Source organism: Halichoeres trimaculatus, unplaced genomic scaffold (assembly GCF_033239565.1).
Source record: "Halichoeres trimaculatus isolate MK-OKI-2021-1 unplaced genomic scaffold, fHalTri1.1 fHalTri1_scaffold_4, whole genome shotgun sequence".
Taxonomy (NCBI): Eukaryota; Metazoa; Chordata; class Actinopteri; order Labriformes; family Labridae; genus Halichoeres; species Halichoeres trimaculatus.
In genome coordinates, this window is record NW_027437182.1 from 21,130,187 (window position 1) to 21,147,660 (window position 17,474).

The following is a 17,474-nucleotide window of genomic DNA, read 5'->3' on the forward strand; positions in this document are numbered from 1 at the left end:
ACAGGGGATTAGTTCCTGCAGACTCTGCATTCTCTGATTCGAAGAGGAAAGAAAGCTTCTTATCTCTAAAGAGCTTATTACACCCCACTGTGCAGAGGAGCAAAACAATAAGGCATCACAGACAGGAACAGGACACTGTTTACATATAATTACTCACCAACACAGCTGCAGAAGCCACAGAAATACAGCAGCATAGTAGAAAACAGAGGCGCGTCTGCAAAAATGAAGCACAGAGTTTGCACAAGGGAGGAAAAACTGAAGTTCCTGCATGTTTACATGTTTAATTGGATTAGTTTTCCGTGATTTGGGCAAAGTGGGCTTCAGGGTGACTTAGCCCTCCCTGGCTTACCTTAATGCCCCTCTGCAATGTCACTGAGAGTGTAAACATGGCAGGCCACTGAAACAGACACTGATTCTCCCTACTCTTCTATTGTTTCTGTGTTCCTGCAGAGAGAACCGTTCCCCATAATCTGTTCACCCCGCTGCTAATTGGCTCTGTGTCAGCAGCGTGCATCCTCTGCCTCGTCCTTATCATGCTGTTCTACAAGTACATGCAGGTAGGGCAGCCTCACTTTACCGGAACAGTGACACACCTTATTTGCTCTTTTTTTTTTTTTACACATTTACAGTTGGAACAAGCCAAAAAAACAGAAATATCCCAGCGTTAAATTGTGACAATAATTTATGTTTTGTTATCTTTTTGCCTGAACTCATGCCAGAAACCAAAATACCAGATCCAGTGGAAAGTTATCGAAGGCATCCATGGCAACAACTATGTGTACATCGACCCCACCCAGCTACCGTATGATCACCAGTGGGAGTTTCCTCGAAACAATTTGCGTTTTGGTAAGCTACTTTCCATGGTTTTATTCATCTGTCATTGCTGACACTCTGCAGCAGCGTGGAAACTCTGGCTCCAACGTCTGAGGTGTAAACCAGAGTTGGAGGTGCGTGATGTGCACATAAAAGGGGTTTTATGTCAGTTAGAAAGCCTAACAGAGCAGGCAGCATGACATCAGCCCAGCTAGCCTCAGGCGGCTTCTGGCTGATTGACAGACACTCTGTTTTCTGTGTATGGACAGCATTAGGGATTTAGTCATGTCTGTGGTCATCAGCGACTAACCAGTCCCATGCTTCATTAATGATGAAACCCCACTCCCTCACAGCAAACAGGATTTTGTTGACTTATTATGGGTGTTGTTTTCAACAAACCTCCTTAAACAGGATCCTGCGTGTCCTGGTGCCTGCGTACACAGCCCGGGGGCTCAAACTGGTGTTGTTTTAGGAACACTGGCATGGGGCCAGTTTGTGGGAGGGAAACAGGATGGGGAGTAACAGTTTTGTGTCTGTCTTCTTGTCTTCAGGGAAGACGCTCGGATCTGGTGCATTTGGGAAAGTGGTGGAGGCGACTGCATATGGCCTCTCCAAAGCAGATTCAGTCATGACGGTGGCTGTGAAGATGCTCAAATGTAAGCGCCGTCAAAACACATGCAAATGAAGCAACGCAGAGCTATTTCAGCTATGTGAGAAATGTGTAATCACTGAATTAAAGCCTTATAAAACCTTTCCCTGCAGGTGTTCTCACACATATTAAGTTGTCTGTATTTTGGTTTGTATGCTGTTGCCAAATCAATATATTTAAAAGACACTTTTATTTACATTAGCCTTCAGCAACAAGCTAATTTTTTTATCATGCTGGCCAAATCACAACATGTTATAATAGTTTGGCTTCTTTGACTGCTAACCATTATGCAGATGCTGATCACATTGCAATATGTTTGTTTCTTATTATTTTTTTCCCACAGCAAGCGCTCATGCCACAGAGAAAGAGGCGCTGATGTCGGAGCTGAAAGTCCTCAGTTATTTGGGGAATCACATGAATATCGTCAACCTGCTGGGGGCGTGCACAGTTGGAGGTGTGGCAGCATTGTTGTACTGTGTTATTATTCCCAACTGTTCTTGTAAAACCTCAGAGACTTTTGGCAGAGAATCAGGAGATCGCGTTTGTAGTATCTCCTGCCCTGCTTCAAGTGTACTAATGAAAGACAAGGTTATTTAGTGCTGTCTTTCCACTTAGGTGTGTGATTGCTACCCAAAGATCTGTTTTCATACTGGTGATGCCTCTAGTGTCTGATATGATTACACACATGAACCCAAATCTGTTTCAACATATTACAGAGGAGGGTTTTTTTTTTTTTTTTTTTTTTTTTAGAAAAATCATATTCCAATAGGGGTAAACAGAGTTACAGTTTACCTCTGTAGACATATATTTAACTGGAGGCAAAATTTAAGAACAGCTGAATAAAATGTGTACATTTGACCACAAGTTGCAGCTGCAAAAATTTTAGGATTTAAAAATGATCAAGGACTGAAATGGGGCCCAGTACAGGTCCTTGCGGGACACCATTATGTGTATTTAAAGAGATAAAGTATAAAATAAAACTTGTCTGCTTTGCATCTTGCCACATGGGTAATTTTCAAACTATTTAAGAATATTTTGGACCAATTAAACTCTTATTAACATTTTTAATGTTTTACTATCCATTTTCACATCATTCCACACCTCAAAGGTAGGGTCTGCAGGAATTTTCGTTGCTTGTTCGAAAACACAACATTCATACTGGGCTCCTCCTCCTTGGATCAGTGCCAGTGGCAGCGCACAGCAACTGCCTCTGTGACCACGTGAACACACTCCCTCGTCCAGCAACTACCTGTAGCATAGCATTTCTACATGGAAGAGACTTTAAAGCTGTGCACCTGACTTAGCATGTTAGCACAAGCTAATCACAGTTATTTGACACAAACCTGGTTAGCAGAAAGACAAGTGCCTGAAAGCAATTGAAAGTTCAGTCATTCATTTAGGAATAAGCTTTTTGTGTTTGTTTTGTCATTTTACTTCAGTTGTGTCTTTCTTCCCTTCTGTTACATCCACTACTGTAGCTGCTCTGATTACCTCTTCCTGGGTGCGCTGTGATTGGCTGATGCAGCCATGCTTACTCTCCCCCCAGAAATGTCCCGATACAACTTCAGCACACAGGCTGAGGAGGGGGTTGAGGCAGATGCAGACACTGACACACATGAATAGAGCCCTGTAGTAGATGATTGAGCAGGATTATTCTTGTAGAAGTTGACTTTTTTTTTTTTTTAGGAAAGTCCTGCAGACTCCAACTTTAAGACCTTTATTTAATACTATATTAATAAATTTATAAAATTGCAGCAAATTGTTTGGAATGGTTTGTTTCAACGAACACTCCTTTAATTTATCTCTACTTTGCCCTAAACTAGGAGTAAAAATGTGGCTATGATCATTATAAGTTGATGAATCTTCATCCTCTAAAGCCAGAGAGGCATCTGCTACCTTTCAAGTTTCACACATCAACCAGTTTCTTCCATTTCTGACTCATACAGTTTGAATGTTTCCTTTCTTTGGCTGCAGGACCGACACTGGTGATCACAGAGTACTGCTGCTTTGGAGACCTCCTTAATTTCCTGCGCAGAAAAAGGGAATGCTTCATCTGCTACAAGATGGAGGAAGACTACTACTACCGCAACGTCATGCCGCAGAGAGACACAGCTGGGTCAGGTTCTTTTCTGTATAAGGAGAGGTGGTTGTATTGTGTGGAATAGTAAGGAGAGTATTTACTCCCCAGAACGTGCGTAGGAGTATTGTATTCGAACAGCAGCGTGCCTGTGTGTGGCTGTGCTCAGCTGATACCAGACTGCTCCTTTCCTCCTCGCAGTGACAGCTTGAACGGCTACATGACCATGAGGCCTTCTGCTGCTGGCAACCTGCCGTCCGGCTTCTCCGAGAAGAGACGCTCACTACACAAAGGCAAGCCAGCCATTCATCAAATTCCTCAGTCCCAAAATACACAGAGCGCTGTCCGAGGAGAGGGATGTGAACTCGGATGACCAATCATCATCCTGTTTGTGTCTTCAGGTGGCTCCTATGTTGAAGCAGATGCAGAGAATGAGCTGTTTGACGAGGACGGTCTGTCGCTGGATACCGAAGACCTTCTCAGCTTCTCCTATCAAGTGGCCAAAGGCATGGAGTTCTTAGCATCCAAAAATGTGAGCATAACAAGAACCACAGCAGATTTACGGGGAACATTTGTTATTTCAATTTCTACAACTTGGTCGGCCCCCAGACAGTCGACCAAAGGATGGTGCATGAAAAAGTCGAGTCTTAAAAGAGACACAGCTAATGGTGCCCCCTGTTTAATCTGATTAGTTAAGAATTCTGAGTTCCTGGTTCTGATTTCCAGCCCAGAATCTCAGAGGAACTTGAAATCTAGGAGGGCAGCTCCAACAATGAAAACAGTGGTAAACAGCAGCAAAAAACAGTACTTGAGTTCATTCAGGACAAATCTCATCAAAGATTGAATTTTATTATGCAATAAGTTATTTTGATGGTATGGCTCTGTTCTGGTAGCTCTTAATCCTATGTGCAATGCCAAAGCCTGAGGCTGGGAGAGCACACCTCCCCTATCTTTCATGTATGCATGATAAGCCAAGGCAGGGAGAGCAGCAGCCACACGCTGCATGCGACACTGGTCAGATCTCTGTAGTATAAAATAATTAATAGACGTAGTGCCCCCAGACCTCACCCGTCTGTTACTGAAACAGATTTTTGAAGCAAATCAGCTGGCACAGCTATACTGGGAGTGGCGCAGGCTTTGCAATCTCAAGGCCCATTTATGCTCAATGTTACATGCAGATACGTATACATACAGAGCCTTTTGTCAATGCTCTGCGTTCATTTCTTCCTATTTCTGCACGTTTCCATGAAGCTGACGGATACGCACCAGTGGAGCAGTACCACTGCAAATTGTGGGGACATTATTGCTGTAACTACCTGATACATAGCTTTAGTGAGACACAAAGAAGATATTACAATGGCGTAACTTTTGCAATGTATTTAACTGCCTTACTGACCACCACCTCGTACAACACTGCCTCCGTTTTTGTTTTTTATGTAAGAAGTACATTAGCGATACCTTCTCCACAGTCACCATGTTTGTTTTTAAGTTTGTTGTTGTCATAAACTCTTGGATATGGGCTGCCCCCCCAGTGGATGTATTGGTTAACTGCAATGACAATGTAAAGGACGAATGGAAGAATGCGAGCAGTGACGGTAAAAACACTGTAATAGAATAGAATAGAATAGAATAGAAAATACTTTATTTATCCCCGAGGGGAAATTCAGGAGTCACCGCAGCATTTAAGAAAACAAAAGTAAGACAGAGTATAGAAAGTGCAAAAAGGTCCATAAGAAATTAGATGACGACATTCCGTCCACCACTCGTCCACCACTCTCCAGCCCAGCCAGTCTCCACCTCCACAGGGTCCAGGACTGAGCCTCCCCAGCAGTCTGTTCAGTCTCTGTCTCCTGGATCCTGTCTGCTCACAGCAGGCAAATCCCTCCGATGTGTCGCCGGCGTCCGATATCAGCTCCGTCAGCCACGTCCCTGAACAGCACGATGCCGCTGGGTTAGCATTAGCACGGCTAGCTTGTCCATCCCCCGGAGCTGGATCCCACGTTCCCAACAACGATGGATGGAAGGACAGGTCCACGTCGTCACCTCCTGGCTCACACCCGAGAACCGGCACGTCGTCCTCACCTCCTCCTCCTCAGCTCGAGGGAAATCATCAAGCCCTACACTAGTTAGCATTGACATGCTACAGGCTGCTAACAGCTGAGTTCGCATGTAAACATGCAGCCATGGTTACATGTAGGATCTCCAGACAAACACAGGAGAAAAGTAGTCAAAAATATCGCCGAAGCCACAAAAAGTTTGGTGTCCGTGACCAACAATGAACCATACAAAGTGATGATCCACTCCAAATACAAAGATTACGAAAAAGAGACAAAAAAATTACAAGAAACGGACAAAGACGAGAGAGCTGCTGCAACAGGCAGCTACTTGGGTAGCGCCTAGCAACGACAAGAGGACAATTACATTTTTTCATTCGTAAAACGAGTACAAATGGGCCTCTAACAAGTCCTAACCACCACCACCCCCCACCACCACCCCATTTTCACTGCTGTGAAAACATTTTTTTTTTTTTTTGGCTTGGTGTGTTTGTGACTTCTGGTACTTTCTGAGTCAGCGTCAAGCGAACACTCAAGAAACATCAGATTTCAGCACTTCCACATTGTCTTACATTTTTTGACCAGTGGTTGCTGCTTGGTAAAACAAGATGTATGAGATATAGCATTAAAGGGGGAGCTGGGGAGGTGGTGTGTTGTAAAGCTGTTTGCTGCATTTTAAATTGAACAAATATTTTGCTGTTTGCTGAATTGATGTGTTGATGCTATCAGCTGGGCTGTCAGATAATGATAGGGACTGCAACTCACCTTTAACATCTCTACAAAAAAAAAACATGCAGTGGCATCACTGAGACTTGATCCCCCTGACAGAGACTCAAATCTAAATTTAAGTCACAAATGAAGGACCATTAGTTCATGATTCTCTGTAACTTACAACCATGTGGGAAAATCCCAAAATACTTCTCTGGAGTTTGAAACAGAGCATGAAACATAAACTTTGTTAATGGATCTAAAACCCATGTTGTAGCATTAATATGAAATATTTATCAGTGTTGGAGGTGAGATTATGTGGCCACTGAGCTCCAGTATCAGTGTCAGAGGTTGTGTGTTACCGACTCAAGTGTAGAAATCCAGCACCAGCCCGCATGAGAAAAAGCACTTTATCCACGACCTGCGTTTCATTATTGATCTGTCACACTGGCATCACTTGATGTAACATAGAGGTGCGTTTGTTTTTTTTCTAGTGTATCCACAGAGACCTGGCGGCCAGAAATATCCTGCTGACTCAGGGAAGAGTGGCGAAGATCTGTGACTTCGGCCTGGCACGAGACATCACCACAGACTCCAACTACGTCGTGAAAGGCAACGTAAGTCTGCACGAAACATGGGTATTCAAGATGAGGTGGAATATAAACTGTCATGACATGTTCCACCTTTTAACATGCCATCCTCACCATAAAAGGTATTGAGTTAAACTTTGTCCTTAAGTTTAAAGAAGTCTGGTCGCTTTGAACGAATGTATGTCTATTAAAACTCAGGAGCTGGTCTTTTTCAACCTTCAAGTTGAACTAAACTTTCTAAAACATTAAAATTTGGGGAAGTTCAAATGGGAGGTTTGCTATAAATGGAGTTATGTGGTCTTGTATACTTGAAAAGGTGATCATCTCAGCAGGGGATTGTTTGACCAGTGAATAGAAATTAAAAGCTAAAAAGTTTTAGAATAAACTGAAATGCACAAAGACAAGATGGAACTTAATTTTCTATCAACTCTGAAAAAAATAAACTTTAAGATAATCTATGTCCTACATTTAAAGTGTTTGTAATTTCCAGACTATAAGCCGCTAATTTTTCTCATGCTTTGAAGACTTTATGGTCTGTTCCAGTAAAATACTCCTGAGCATCTTTTGAGGCCTTTCCTTTGATGGCCAAGTAAAAACCCGTTGTACAAAGCACCCAAACTTTCCTTACCAGTGGACAGACAAATTTTCCCACTGTGTGTGTGTGTGTACTGGGATATAGTTCCCAGGGTGTGTGCAGTTATACAGTCTCTGAAAGTTAAATACAAACATGTAACTTCTGACCGTGTTTTACAACACATATTCAAAAGCAAACCATGAGTGCAGCTGCCCTAAACTTCCTTCTGCTGGTAAATATTTGTACAACGTGACTTCTGCTACAGCCTGTACTGTGTGTCAGCAGCTGTGAGAAAGTTCTGTTCTCAGTGAGTGTGGAAAGTCAACATGTAAAGGTTTATTACCAGTAACCACTGGTTAGTATTAACTCAAGGTACTTGAATTGCCTGCTGTTGTGTATCTGGGGCAGGAACTTTAAAAGAAGGTCAGCAGTTGACATTAAGATAGAATTGAATGAGTCACTTCAGGGCTGTCAAAGCATAAATGTCTGATTTCACGGCAGCTTATGAAAGCGTTGCATCTAAGTTTGAGGCTTTTTAGTTACACACTTTAAAGCTCAATGCAAGTGTTTGTTATCCAGACTATAAGAGTTTGTTTTTGTTTATTTTTTGATGTTTTAATCATCAGATTACTGGGTTAGTGGTGAAAAAAGAACTCTACACAGCGCCTTAATTTTTTAGTACTTACAAGGTTTCTCTGGCTTTTCTGGGATCGATTGCAGCCTAGAATACCTGGTGTCATAGCAGCTTTTTGGAAAATTCCACTTTTTGCCCAATGAATGTTCTTCATCTAATAACTTAGGAAGCGGTTTGACTTCTGGTCGGTTTTCGTGTAGAGACCTCTTAAACTTGAAACCAGAAAAAAACTATAACGCATGCTACACTGGCCTTGTTCCATTCATACTTGTTACAAAAGCCTTGACTAGGTGGCAGAGATCAGTGAACAAACTCTTTAAAACCAGCACTTAACTCAGCAACCCCAGGATTAATATTTCCAATACTAAAGATGGGTGTGGTGCTTTTTTTAGGCTTTATACTCTCCCTGTGGTACCCCTGTAGGAGCTTTTCGTAATTTAGAGCCAAAAAAAAGAAATCTCCCTCATTCTGCTGTTTTAGATTTCAACCTCTGTCTGAAACACTTTGTTTTAGCTGCTGTCTCTTAAAGGCTTCCTGCTCCATGAACCCACTTTATTCTGACTGGCCAGAGATCTGGAGGCCTGTCAGGGGAAGAGCTATTGTTAGTCTTGTTTTTAACCTAAGTAAAACACTTAGGAGATCTTTATACGATTGACTAAAACATACGAATATGTAGGGGTTTGAAAATATGCACGTGTTGGAATGAGCATTCAGCATTGTAACTTATTTTTCCATGAAACAACTGCTAGGTCGTTTGAACAGTTGTTTCCTGGGACATGATTTTAATCCATTATCTTGTGTTTTATTTACTGTGCTTTGTCTCTTTTTGTGTTTTCTGTCTGTAACTTTGTGTTTTTGCTGGTACCTGACTTGGCCAGGTCTCCCTTGAAAAAGAGGTTTTTAATCTCAATGGGACCAACTTGGTTAAATAAAGGTTAAATAAAAAATGAAGAAATGTATACTTACCTTTAAAATGTTGGAAAGCAGAACACCACCTTGTTAAAGGACTGAACTTGGTGACACATATGTCATCACCTTAGACTGTGCATCAAATGGACGTAGTATTTGTGACCCGGTATTTGGGACGACTCATACCTGCCCACGCTCCTGTTTTCTGCAGGAGTCTCACGTTTTTTAACCCTCTCTCCAGCTGATCCCCCAATTCGTATTTTCTGCGTATTTTCTCACAAATTTTCACGTTGATACTGTTAAAGACTAGATAATGGGAGTGCTACTGTTAAGATGAGTTATTTTGTGTTTGCCAGTTACAAGGCAGAGTGAATGCATCATCTGTAATCAGCAGTTCAGCAGTCAGTGTCTCTGTGTTGTGTGTTTTCTGTTAGAGTTGTGGGACATGTGTGTCTGAGAATTAAATAGAGCCAAGTGCTACTTTTTTGTTTTGGTTACAGCCAACAGTAACTGGTCGGGGTCTCATTTGCAGATGCTACAATACTAAAAAATGCAAGATTGGTTGAATCTGCATAAAATGCTGCGTAGCATTTTCCAAACAAACGGTTGCAAAAACTGTATCTGCAACTTGACTATAAGTTTACTTCTTTGTGCAAAAGCTAGTTACACTGACTTAGCTGTGTGGTTGAAAAAAGAATGTATTTGTTGCAGCATATCCCTGTTTACAAACACAGTCTACCACAACCTACAGAAACAGCATGGTCAGCTTTGGGAGCTAGAGGTGTAAACACCACGTTGCCTTTAACGGCTCCCACACCCCAACCGTGGAACTAGCAAGAGCCAACACATTAGTGGTGTTATCAAGTGAGCACCTCCCTTCATCATTGTTGTGCTGAAGTTAGGCCCAACAGTTAGTTCAGGGATCCTGGAACAAATTCTCCCCATGTTGGCTCTCGTCATCCATCACATCAGCATGCAAAGAGAGGGAAGTAAAGACAGATAGAGGAGGGATGTCTGAAAGCGGAGAAGGAGGGCAGAGCCAAAGCAAGAGGCCTGTTTGGACGAGAGCTCACCCTACAGACTCCAGACTCCATGTCTGGATTTACATACAGCTGTCCCAACATGTTGCAGCAAGACCCATTAATCATTTACATTTCATGGTAAGCATTCAGACATCCTATTAAAAACTGGTCGCACCACACAAACTGGTCCCTGTACATTGCCATAATGGAGTATGTCTGTTACAATGACGAGCAAATGAAGCAGGACAGGTTGATGTTTGTCAGGTTTGGATAATCACTCCCCCTCCACTCAGTCTGAACTTTGTAAAAATACAAACTCTGACATACAGATCCACTCCTGCCATCCCTTGGCCCAGAATGAAAATCTGCTTAGGGGACCCTCAACCTGAGCCCTGAGTCAGTCATGTCAACCATCTGTCACACAGTCACACCTGACACCCCATTACTCCCACTGCAGCCTCCCTCCTTTAACACAGTACGCTCCATCTGTCAGCGCAAGGATGGGCAGACTCACTGTATGTGGAACAGCACGAATTACACACAGACCCCACAGAATCCTCATGCTACACAACAACATACACGAGAGGTTGTATAGAAATAGAAAGTGGAGGAAAGATGTGCAAATAGCTGCTGTTTTTTTTCCTGACATCAAACATGAAAAAAAGAGGACACAAGTTTACCAAACTGTTCTTCCCGCCTTTCGATCTCATGTTTGTCTCTCCTTCAATGAGAGGGGCTGTTTTACTTTAAACCTCTCATTATAGTTGTGAACACACCCATTAGTAAAGTGTATGGATCCCTGATTGGTAGGACCTTGGATAACTTGTGTCAAGAGCCTCCCCGCTGACACACATACTCCTCCATAAAGTAAATAATGAGGAGTAGACAAAATAAATGAAACAGAGTCACGCCCATGATTATAAAGGATTTTAAATGTAGTTTGGACTTCTACAACTGTTTATATAGGGAGTGATGATTCTTCATGTGATCGTACGATGAGTACCTGTTGAGTTGTTTTCTTTGATTGGACAAGAAGCACACATGCACTCTCTTTAGTTTACTTTGGTCTTTGTTGACCCTTGAACCGCTGCAAACCTGATACTGTGTATGCAGAGGTATGAGGGGTCAGTGTGCAGAGTAAGAAAAACAGCACAGCCATGGGAAAGGGCAGTGTCGGCACTGAGGCGAGTTAAAAAATCTAAAATTAAAGAGTTTGTTTGAACTAAAAGGTAATTTATACACTGGACTCTTCTGTGTTTATCTCATGACTCCATCAGCAGCAGTGCAGCACAGCTTAGCTTTGAGTAGGAGCCAGAGCCCTGTAGTCTGTTATCTGCTGTGCACTTACTGTTGATAAGTATCTCATAAAACTCCTCTTCAAAGACACAAACTACCATTTTTAGTGTTGCGTGTGTTCTTGTTTAAACTCTTTAAGTAAATAACTAGTTTGAAACCTATTAGAAGTTATTTGGAGCTCCACATACGGATAAAATCTGCTGCAGCTGTACCCCAGGTGTGTGCAACGTTTGTACCTGCAGCTGTTGCTCGGTTTAACCAAAGATCACTAAGAGGACAAAACTTTCTCTGCTATGATAGGTACAAACTCAAACCCAAAATAAGCTTTATTACAGGGTTCCCGCAGATCCTTGAAAAGTCTTAAAAGGCATTGAATTCCTAGTTCTAAAAATAAGGCCTTAATTGGCATTAAAATGTCTTAAATCCAATTTTCAAAAGTCTTAAAAATTTGAACACATTAATAAGATTTATGTTAGATTGAGCTAAAAAATATATTTAGCAAAATGTATATATTTTTCAAAAAGAATTCACTGATTTATTGTCATGGCAACATCGTGTAATCACAAAAGCAGAACTAACAAAGCTGCACCAGGAGAAGGAAAGAAAAGGTGAAAAATTGGCAAAAAAAAAAAAAAATCCAAAAGTGGCTTAGGAAAACTGACTATGGCAGCAAAATTGGAAATTAAATTTGAAATTACATGTCAAAAAACATGTAAAAATTCCAAAAGTGTTTCTGACAGTGGTCAAAAATAAATAAATGGGGGCAAACTAGGAATAAAGTTATAAAAACGGGCTTAAAAAGATAAAAAATGGTCCAGAAGTGGGACAAAGTGTGTGAATAAAGGTCAAACAAGGGATGAAATTGCAAAAACTGGGCAAAAATGGTATGAAATTGGAAAAAGGATAATAAATAGGTGCAAAATAGGTGAAAACTTGTAACAAAAAAATGGGAAAAATTTGCAAAAAAATCTAAAAGTAGCTTAGGAAAATAGTTTTTGGCAGCAAAATTGGAAATTAAATTTTATATTTAATTCCAAAAAACATGTAAAAATTACAAAAATGTTTCTGACAGTGGCCAAAAAAACTATGAATAGGGGGCAAAATATGCATAAAGCTTAAAAATGGGGTTAAAAAGAAGACAAAAAGTGATGTTTTATTTAAAATAAACATTGGGTTAAAATGGCCTCTCACCCAGGTAAATCATGTGGTGTTTTTATTTTGTTGTTTTGTTTGTTTTAATTGTGGTTCGTTGTCGACTTGGTCTTAAATTTGATTTCAAACGGCCTCAAAAGTCTTAAATAGTCTTAAATTTAACTTGGCTTGAGCTGTAGGAACCCTGTATTAGCACAAAGTTTTTTTTGTTTTGTTTTTTTAAACCAAAGTTCAAATAAAAGGATTAAAAAACACAGATCAAAAAGCAAACACATATTAAGAGCAAAAAAAAGTTAAAACATCAGTCATTAATAGAATAAAATAAAATGAAAAAATAAACTAACAATCATCTATATCTATATGAATAAAGATGGTTTTGTTACCTAACAACACCTTATTAATGGTCTTTCACAGAGTTTATGTACATATTCGGCTGACAGCTGAACAGTAGTGCCTTTTCACCCTGAATCTTCTGGGTCTGTTCCGGTTCAGGGAGATTGAGAAATTCAGGGCATAAATTTGTAAATTTTGGGGAAAATATGTCTCTAATTTTTTTTTATTTGGACAGGTGATGAAGAAATGGATCTCATTTTCCACCTGTCCTGTGTTACAGAGCTACAGACTCTTTGTGATCTCTCTAACCACTGATTTCTATACCGACCAGTTTCAACAGCAAGTTTATGATCAGAGTACAGTCAAGTATCAGCACAGTTAATCTTGAGTATAAGGAGTCATGCATTTCATGGAAGAAATTCTGTATCCTCTTTGTTTCTGCAGATGTGTCACGTAACTCAAGCTGTCAGTCTCATCCATTTGATTGCTATACTGTTAACACATAGTTTAAATCCCAGCCCTGAGAACATACAGTCGTACACATTCAGCTTTACAGTCAGAACTATTTCTAAATTTAAGAGCCTGTTGACGTTATGACAGCTGAGGAGCCGCCTGCCACCTGTCACACACCTGATAAGATGTGTGTCTTTGCATTTTTTCTCTGGTGTCAGGTACAGGCGTGGGTGACTAGCCGTGTGTTTTTAGCTCCCCAAGCCAACAAAGTGTGCAGATCTGACACTTGGTACATTCTGTTCGTGTCAGTGTCCTCAGTTGATAACTTGTTTGACCTGAAAACATCACCCCTAGGGGAAGGTTTCAAGTGCTGATTAGCTGAGTAACACGTTCCATCTTACTTTTCTTCCAGGCTCGTCTGCCAGTGAAATGGATGTCTCCAGAAAGCATCTTCGAGTGCGTGTACACGTTTGAGAGTGACGTGTGGTCCTACGGGATCCTGCTTTGGGAAATCTTTTCCCTAGGTAAGTGTGCCTGTCCATTGAGTATGTTTTTGTTTGTCTGGCTACTTTGTGTATGCGTGAAGTAACTGAATCTCTCTGCTTAATGTAGGAAACAGTCCTTACCCCCGCATGCCTGTGGATGCCAAGTTTTACAAGCTGATAAAAGAAGGATTCAGAATGGATGCTCCAGAGTTTGCACCCAGTGAAATGTGAGTTTTTTAAGCAAAATTTTATTTTTTTCTATAATCTTCATTACTGGTCCTACTCGAAAAATTTTGAAACCATACTCATTGACCTACGTGTTTGTACAGAAAGTGCTCTGGGATCTGTCTTTTGTCTGTGTAGCGTTGACTAGTAAGGTGTCAGCTGGCTTTGGTGTCTGCAAGAAAAAAACGTTCTTATGGAGTAAAGAAGGGGCAACACAATCAAGAGCAGCTTACAGTCTGTTCTGGATCAAACATTTACTCTGAGGCACAAATCTGCTTGGTGCTGACAAAAGACAATCAGAGAGACAATCAGAGTTTGAATTTCCTGACTTCCTGGAATGCATCAGAAATGGTGGATCCACCTCCATTCAACGAGCAAACTTTGTAAAAGTATTTTTCTTCTCCTCTTGAGGATGAACCTGAAAAAGTTTTATGACGGACAAAAAATAAGATTCTCCTTAAAATCAGTTTCTTTCTTCAGCTTCATAACAATGAATGAGATAAGAGTGAAGTATCTGTGTAACTTACTATTTACAACTGTTTTCAACTAAACTGAGACTCACCTCAGACAGATAGATGGGTGCTCCATCGGGGGATATATATGTAAGGACCAAAAATTGTCTGAGTTTCTTTCAAGGATAACTTTGGGGGTTCAAATTGTGTTTTACTTTTGATCTGAACACAATGTGACCTCAAGTTTTTATGGGCATGGTCATGGTCACAATGGCCATTCAAACTGTGCTGAACTCAAACACGATTGCCCTCCCGTGGCGCCATTTCTCCACTAGAGAGTACGGTCTGTGGTGACACTATTCCACTGTGACAAGTGTCTTTTTACATGAGGTGTGCAATGAGACATAGGAAGCACTGCTACGACTTTAGAGACTTTGATTTTTGTCAGGTTGTTTTGGTCCCATACAGCCCACTAACATCCCCACTTTTGTTTAAAATGATTGTCGAGAAGAGCGGTTGCAGCGATCATATGTCGTGGATGATACCTCACGTTGACCTGCTTATGCCTGTGTTTGAGAAGTGAGCTGCGCTGAAGCCCACCTCTCTGAAGTGCGCCAAAGAAGAGAGGTGAATTGTGCTTAAGCACGTCTCACTTGCAGTTACACTGGCCAAACGAACTGGACTTTAGGGTTGAAGTTTGCTTAACCACGGTACGGTTTGCCCTAACTGAACAGCTCACAGAAAAGAAAGCCTGGCCTGGAAGTGATTTGTTGCCAGCTGCAAGAAAAACTGGAGGGACTGAAAAGTCGAACAAATGAATTTCATTGTAAGACAATGATTCATGAATTTAGTAATTGTTTTAGTGAAAGGTGTTAGAGGCACAAAAGCATGAGATTGGGGATTGGGCAGTTCAATTAAAAGATTGTCAACATGAAAAGGCTATTTATGTGATTTCCTTTAATTGCATTGCAGTTGCTACTTCATTGAATTATGAAACTGAAAGAATAAATATAAAAACACACAAAAAAGGATGAAAAAGGTCTGTGGAGTCAACATGTTTTTCCTCCTCTTCTGCTGCTGTGCAGGTATCAGATTATGCGATCCTGCTGGGATGCTGACCCCTTCAACAGACCCCCCTTCAGAAAGGTCGTGGAGAGGATTGAACAACAGCTCTCAGACACCACCAAGCATGTAGGTTTCCACCACAGTGATGTTGTTTACTTGACATGTCTGAGGTTCAAAAGTCCATGCAGGCTCCTAAACTCATGTGATAACTTTGACTCTGTCTTTGAGCATCAACCAACACAGAGATGAGATGTTGGTCCTCATTCAGCATCATGACTCTCAGCATTGTGCTCTGTACTAACCGCTCAACCAGAGCAAATCATCACTTCTATTAAGTCTGAAAAGAGCCCAGCTAAGACACATGGTGTCTGATCATCACACTCTCCCATAACCTCTCATGGGATAACAGTCGTCTCCTGTGTGTTCATACATGTTACAGGTATAAGTCTGGCGTCTTCACGGTGGAAGCAGATGTGTTTTTACTCTCTGCTCATGTGATTTAGTCGTTTTATTTAAGAGCCACCTTTGCTCTCGTAAATGTCCTCTTACTTCACACCAGCCGTAACTGTCGTCTCTAGTTCAAGTTTACATCATTTTTTGAAGCTATACTTAAAAAAAACGTGCTTGGCTTCCTTGTTGAAGGCTCAAACAGAATTTTCAAATACCACGCCTGTCTTTACTTTTTGTGACTATGAAAAGAGTTATTTAATCTCATTTAATCTCAGACTGGAAAACAGCTGTAAAATCTCTTTTCAAAGATGATAAATAATTTATCCGTCAGCCCATCTGAAGTTTGTCTGAAGCATCTTTATCCACTGGGTTTATTGGGAACAGGCTAAACCTTCATGAATGAAAATAAAATACAACAGGCACTGTTTTTGAGTCCAGACAGCTAAGTGGCAAAACAAAAACAGACAAAAAAAATTGCACTTTCATGACTCAGATTTGCTGCCTCTTTTTTCAAATTTGTTTATTTGGGCAAATATGTTCCAGTGAAGGTTGGAAGAGCCTCAATGGAAGCTGAGCAGTGTTATTTCTTCGTAACATCAATTTGCTGCTCCAACTGTAATTGCATGCTAACGTAAGCGTTAAACTGAAGCACAGCGACACTTTAACCCTTCAAACCCTAAGGTCCACCAATTGGGAGACTTTGAGGCCGCTCCACAACAAAAGGCTTAAAACGAAACACTTACTAGGAATAAAAGTAGTCATAATGAGCAACAGATTAAAAAGGACAAACTCAGATACTTGCTCTGTGAAGTTATACTCCAGCCAAACTTTATGTAGAGTAGTACTTGAGTTATTACTCTAAGCAAGTGACATAAATACAAATACTGACACCTCTGAAAAAAAAATCACAAGTGCTCCCTTTATTATGACACCAGAATAGACCATGCAGATGCAAATATATACTTTTTCAGTTTTTAAATGTCATTTTTCCAGTACAGACCCAAAAAAAAGGCCAAGACTTAAAGGTAGGGTCTATAGGGATTTTTGTTACTTGTTAGTAAGCAAACTGGGATCCTCCTCTTTGGCTCAGTGCCAGCGGCAGCACACACCCACAGCCTCAGACCATAATTACATGAACACACTCACTAGCAGAGCAGCCACCTATAGAAGAAACTTGAAAGCTGTGAACCAGACTTGGCATGTTAGCACAAGCTAATCAGGGGTATTTGAAACACAGCTACAGCAAAAAGCCATCTCACGTCGCTCTTTGTCCCGTGCTGCTCTCCAAGTGTTTAAAAGCGAGTGAGTCGAGCCAAGCTTCACCCTTGTTTAGGAAAAAGCTTTATCTGTCTAGCCTTTGTTTTTACTTTGGCTGTCTTTTTCTTTCTCCATGCTATGGTTGCTATTGTAGCCACTCGGGATAGCTCCTTCCTCTAGATTATCAACATCCAAAGTCGTTTGCGCACAGGGCGCTCTGTGATTGACTGATAACTATGCTAACTCTCTGCCCAGAAACACCTTAACACAACCAAA

At 41.0% G+C, this 17,474-nt stretch overlaps 2 protein-coding genes across 3 annotated transcripts in view; both read left to right on the plus strand.

Annotated features, from left to right (window-relative positions):
• The window catches only part of exoc1 (exocyst complex component 1), a 272,742-nt gene that overhangs the window by 57,613 nt on the left and 197,655 nt on the right, over positions 1–17,474 (plus strand). The gene's annotated exons all lie outside the window — the stretch shown is intronic.
• Positions 1–17,474, plus strand: part of kita (KIT proto-oncogene, receptor tyrosine kinase a) — a 41,978-nt gene that overhangs the window by 20,035 nt on the left and 4,469 nt on the right. For both annotated transcript variants that reach the window (XM_074668400.1, XM_074668402.1), the window contains exons 10-20: positions 451–557; positions 720–846; positions 1,365–1,469; positions 1,806–1,916; positions 3,437–3,578; positions 3,741–3,832; positions 3,941–4,071; positions 6,796–6,918; positions 13,677–13,788; positions 13,877–13,976; positions 15,512–15,617. In XM_074668400.1, the coding sequence (XP_074524501.1) occupies positions 451–557; positions 720–846; positions 1,365–1,469; positions 1,806–1,916; positions 3,437–3,578; positions 3,741–3,832; positions 3,941–4,071; positions 6,796–6,918; positions 13,677–13,788; positions 13,877–13,976; positions 15,512–15,617 (1,256 nt within the window). The remainder of the gene's footprint in view (positions 1–450; positions 558–719; positions 847–1,364; positions 1,470–1,805; positions 1,917–3,436; positions 3,579–3,740; positions 3,833–3,940; positions 4,072–6,795; positions 6,919–13,676; positions 13,789–13,876; positions 13,977–15,511; positions 15,618–17,474) is intronic.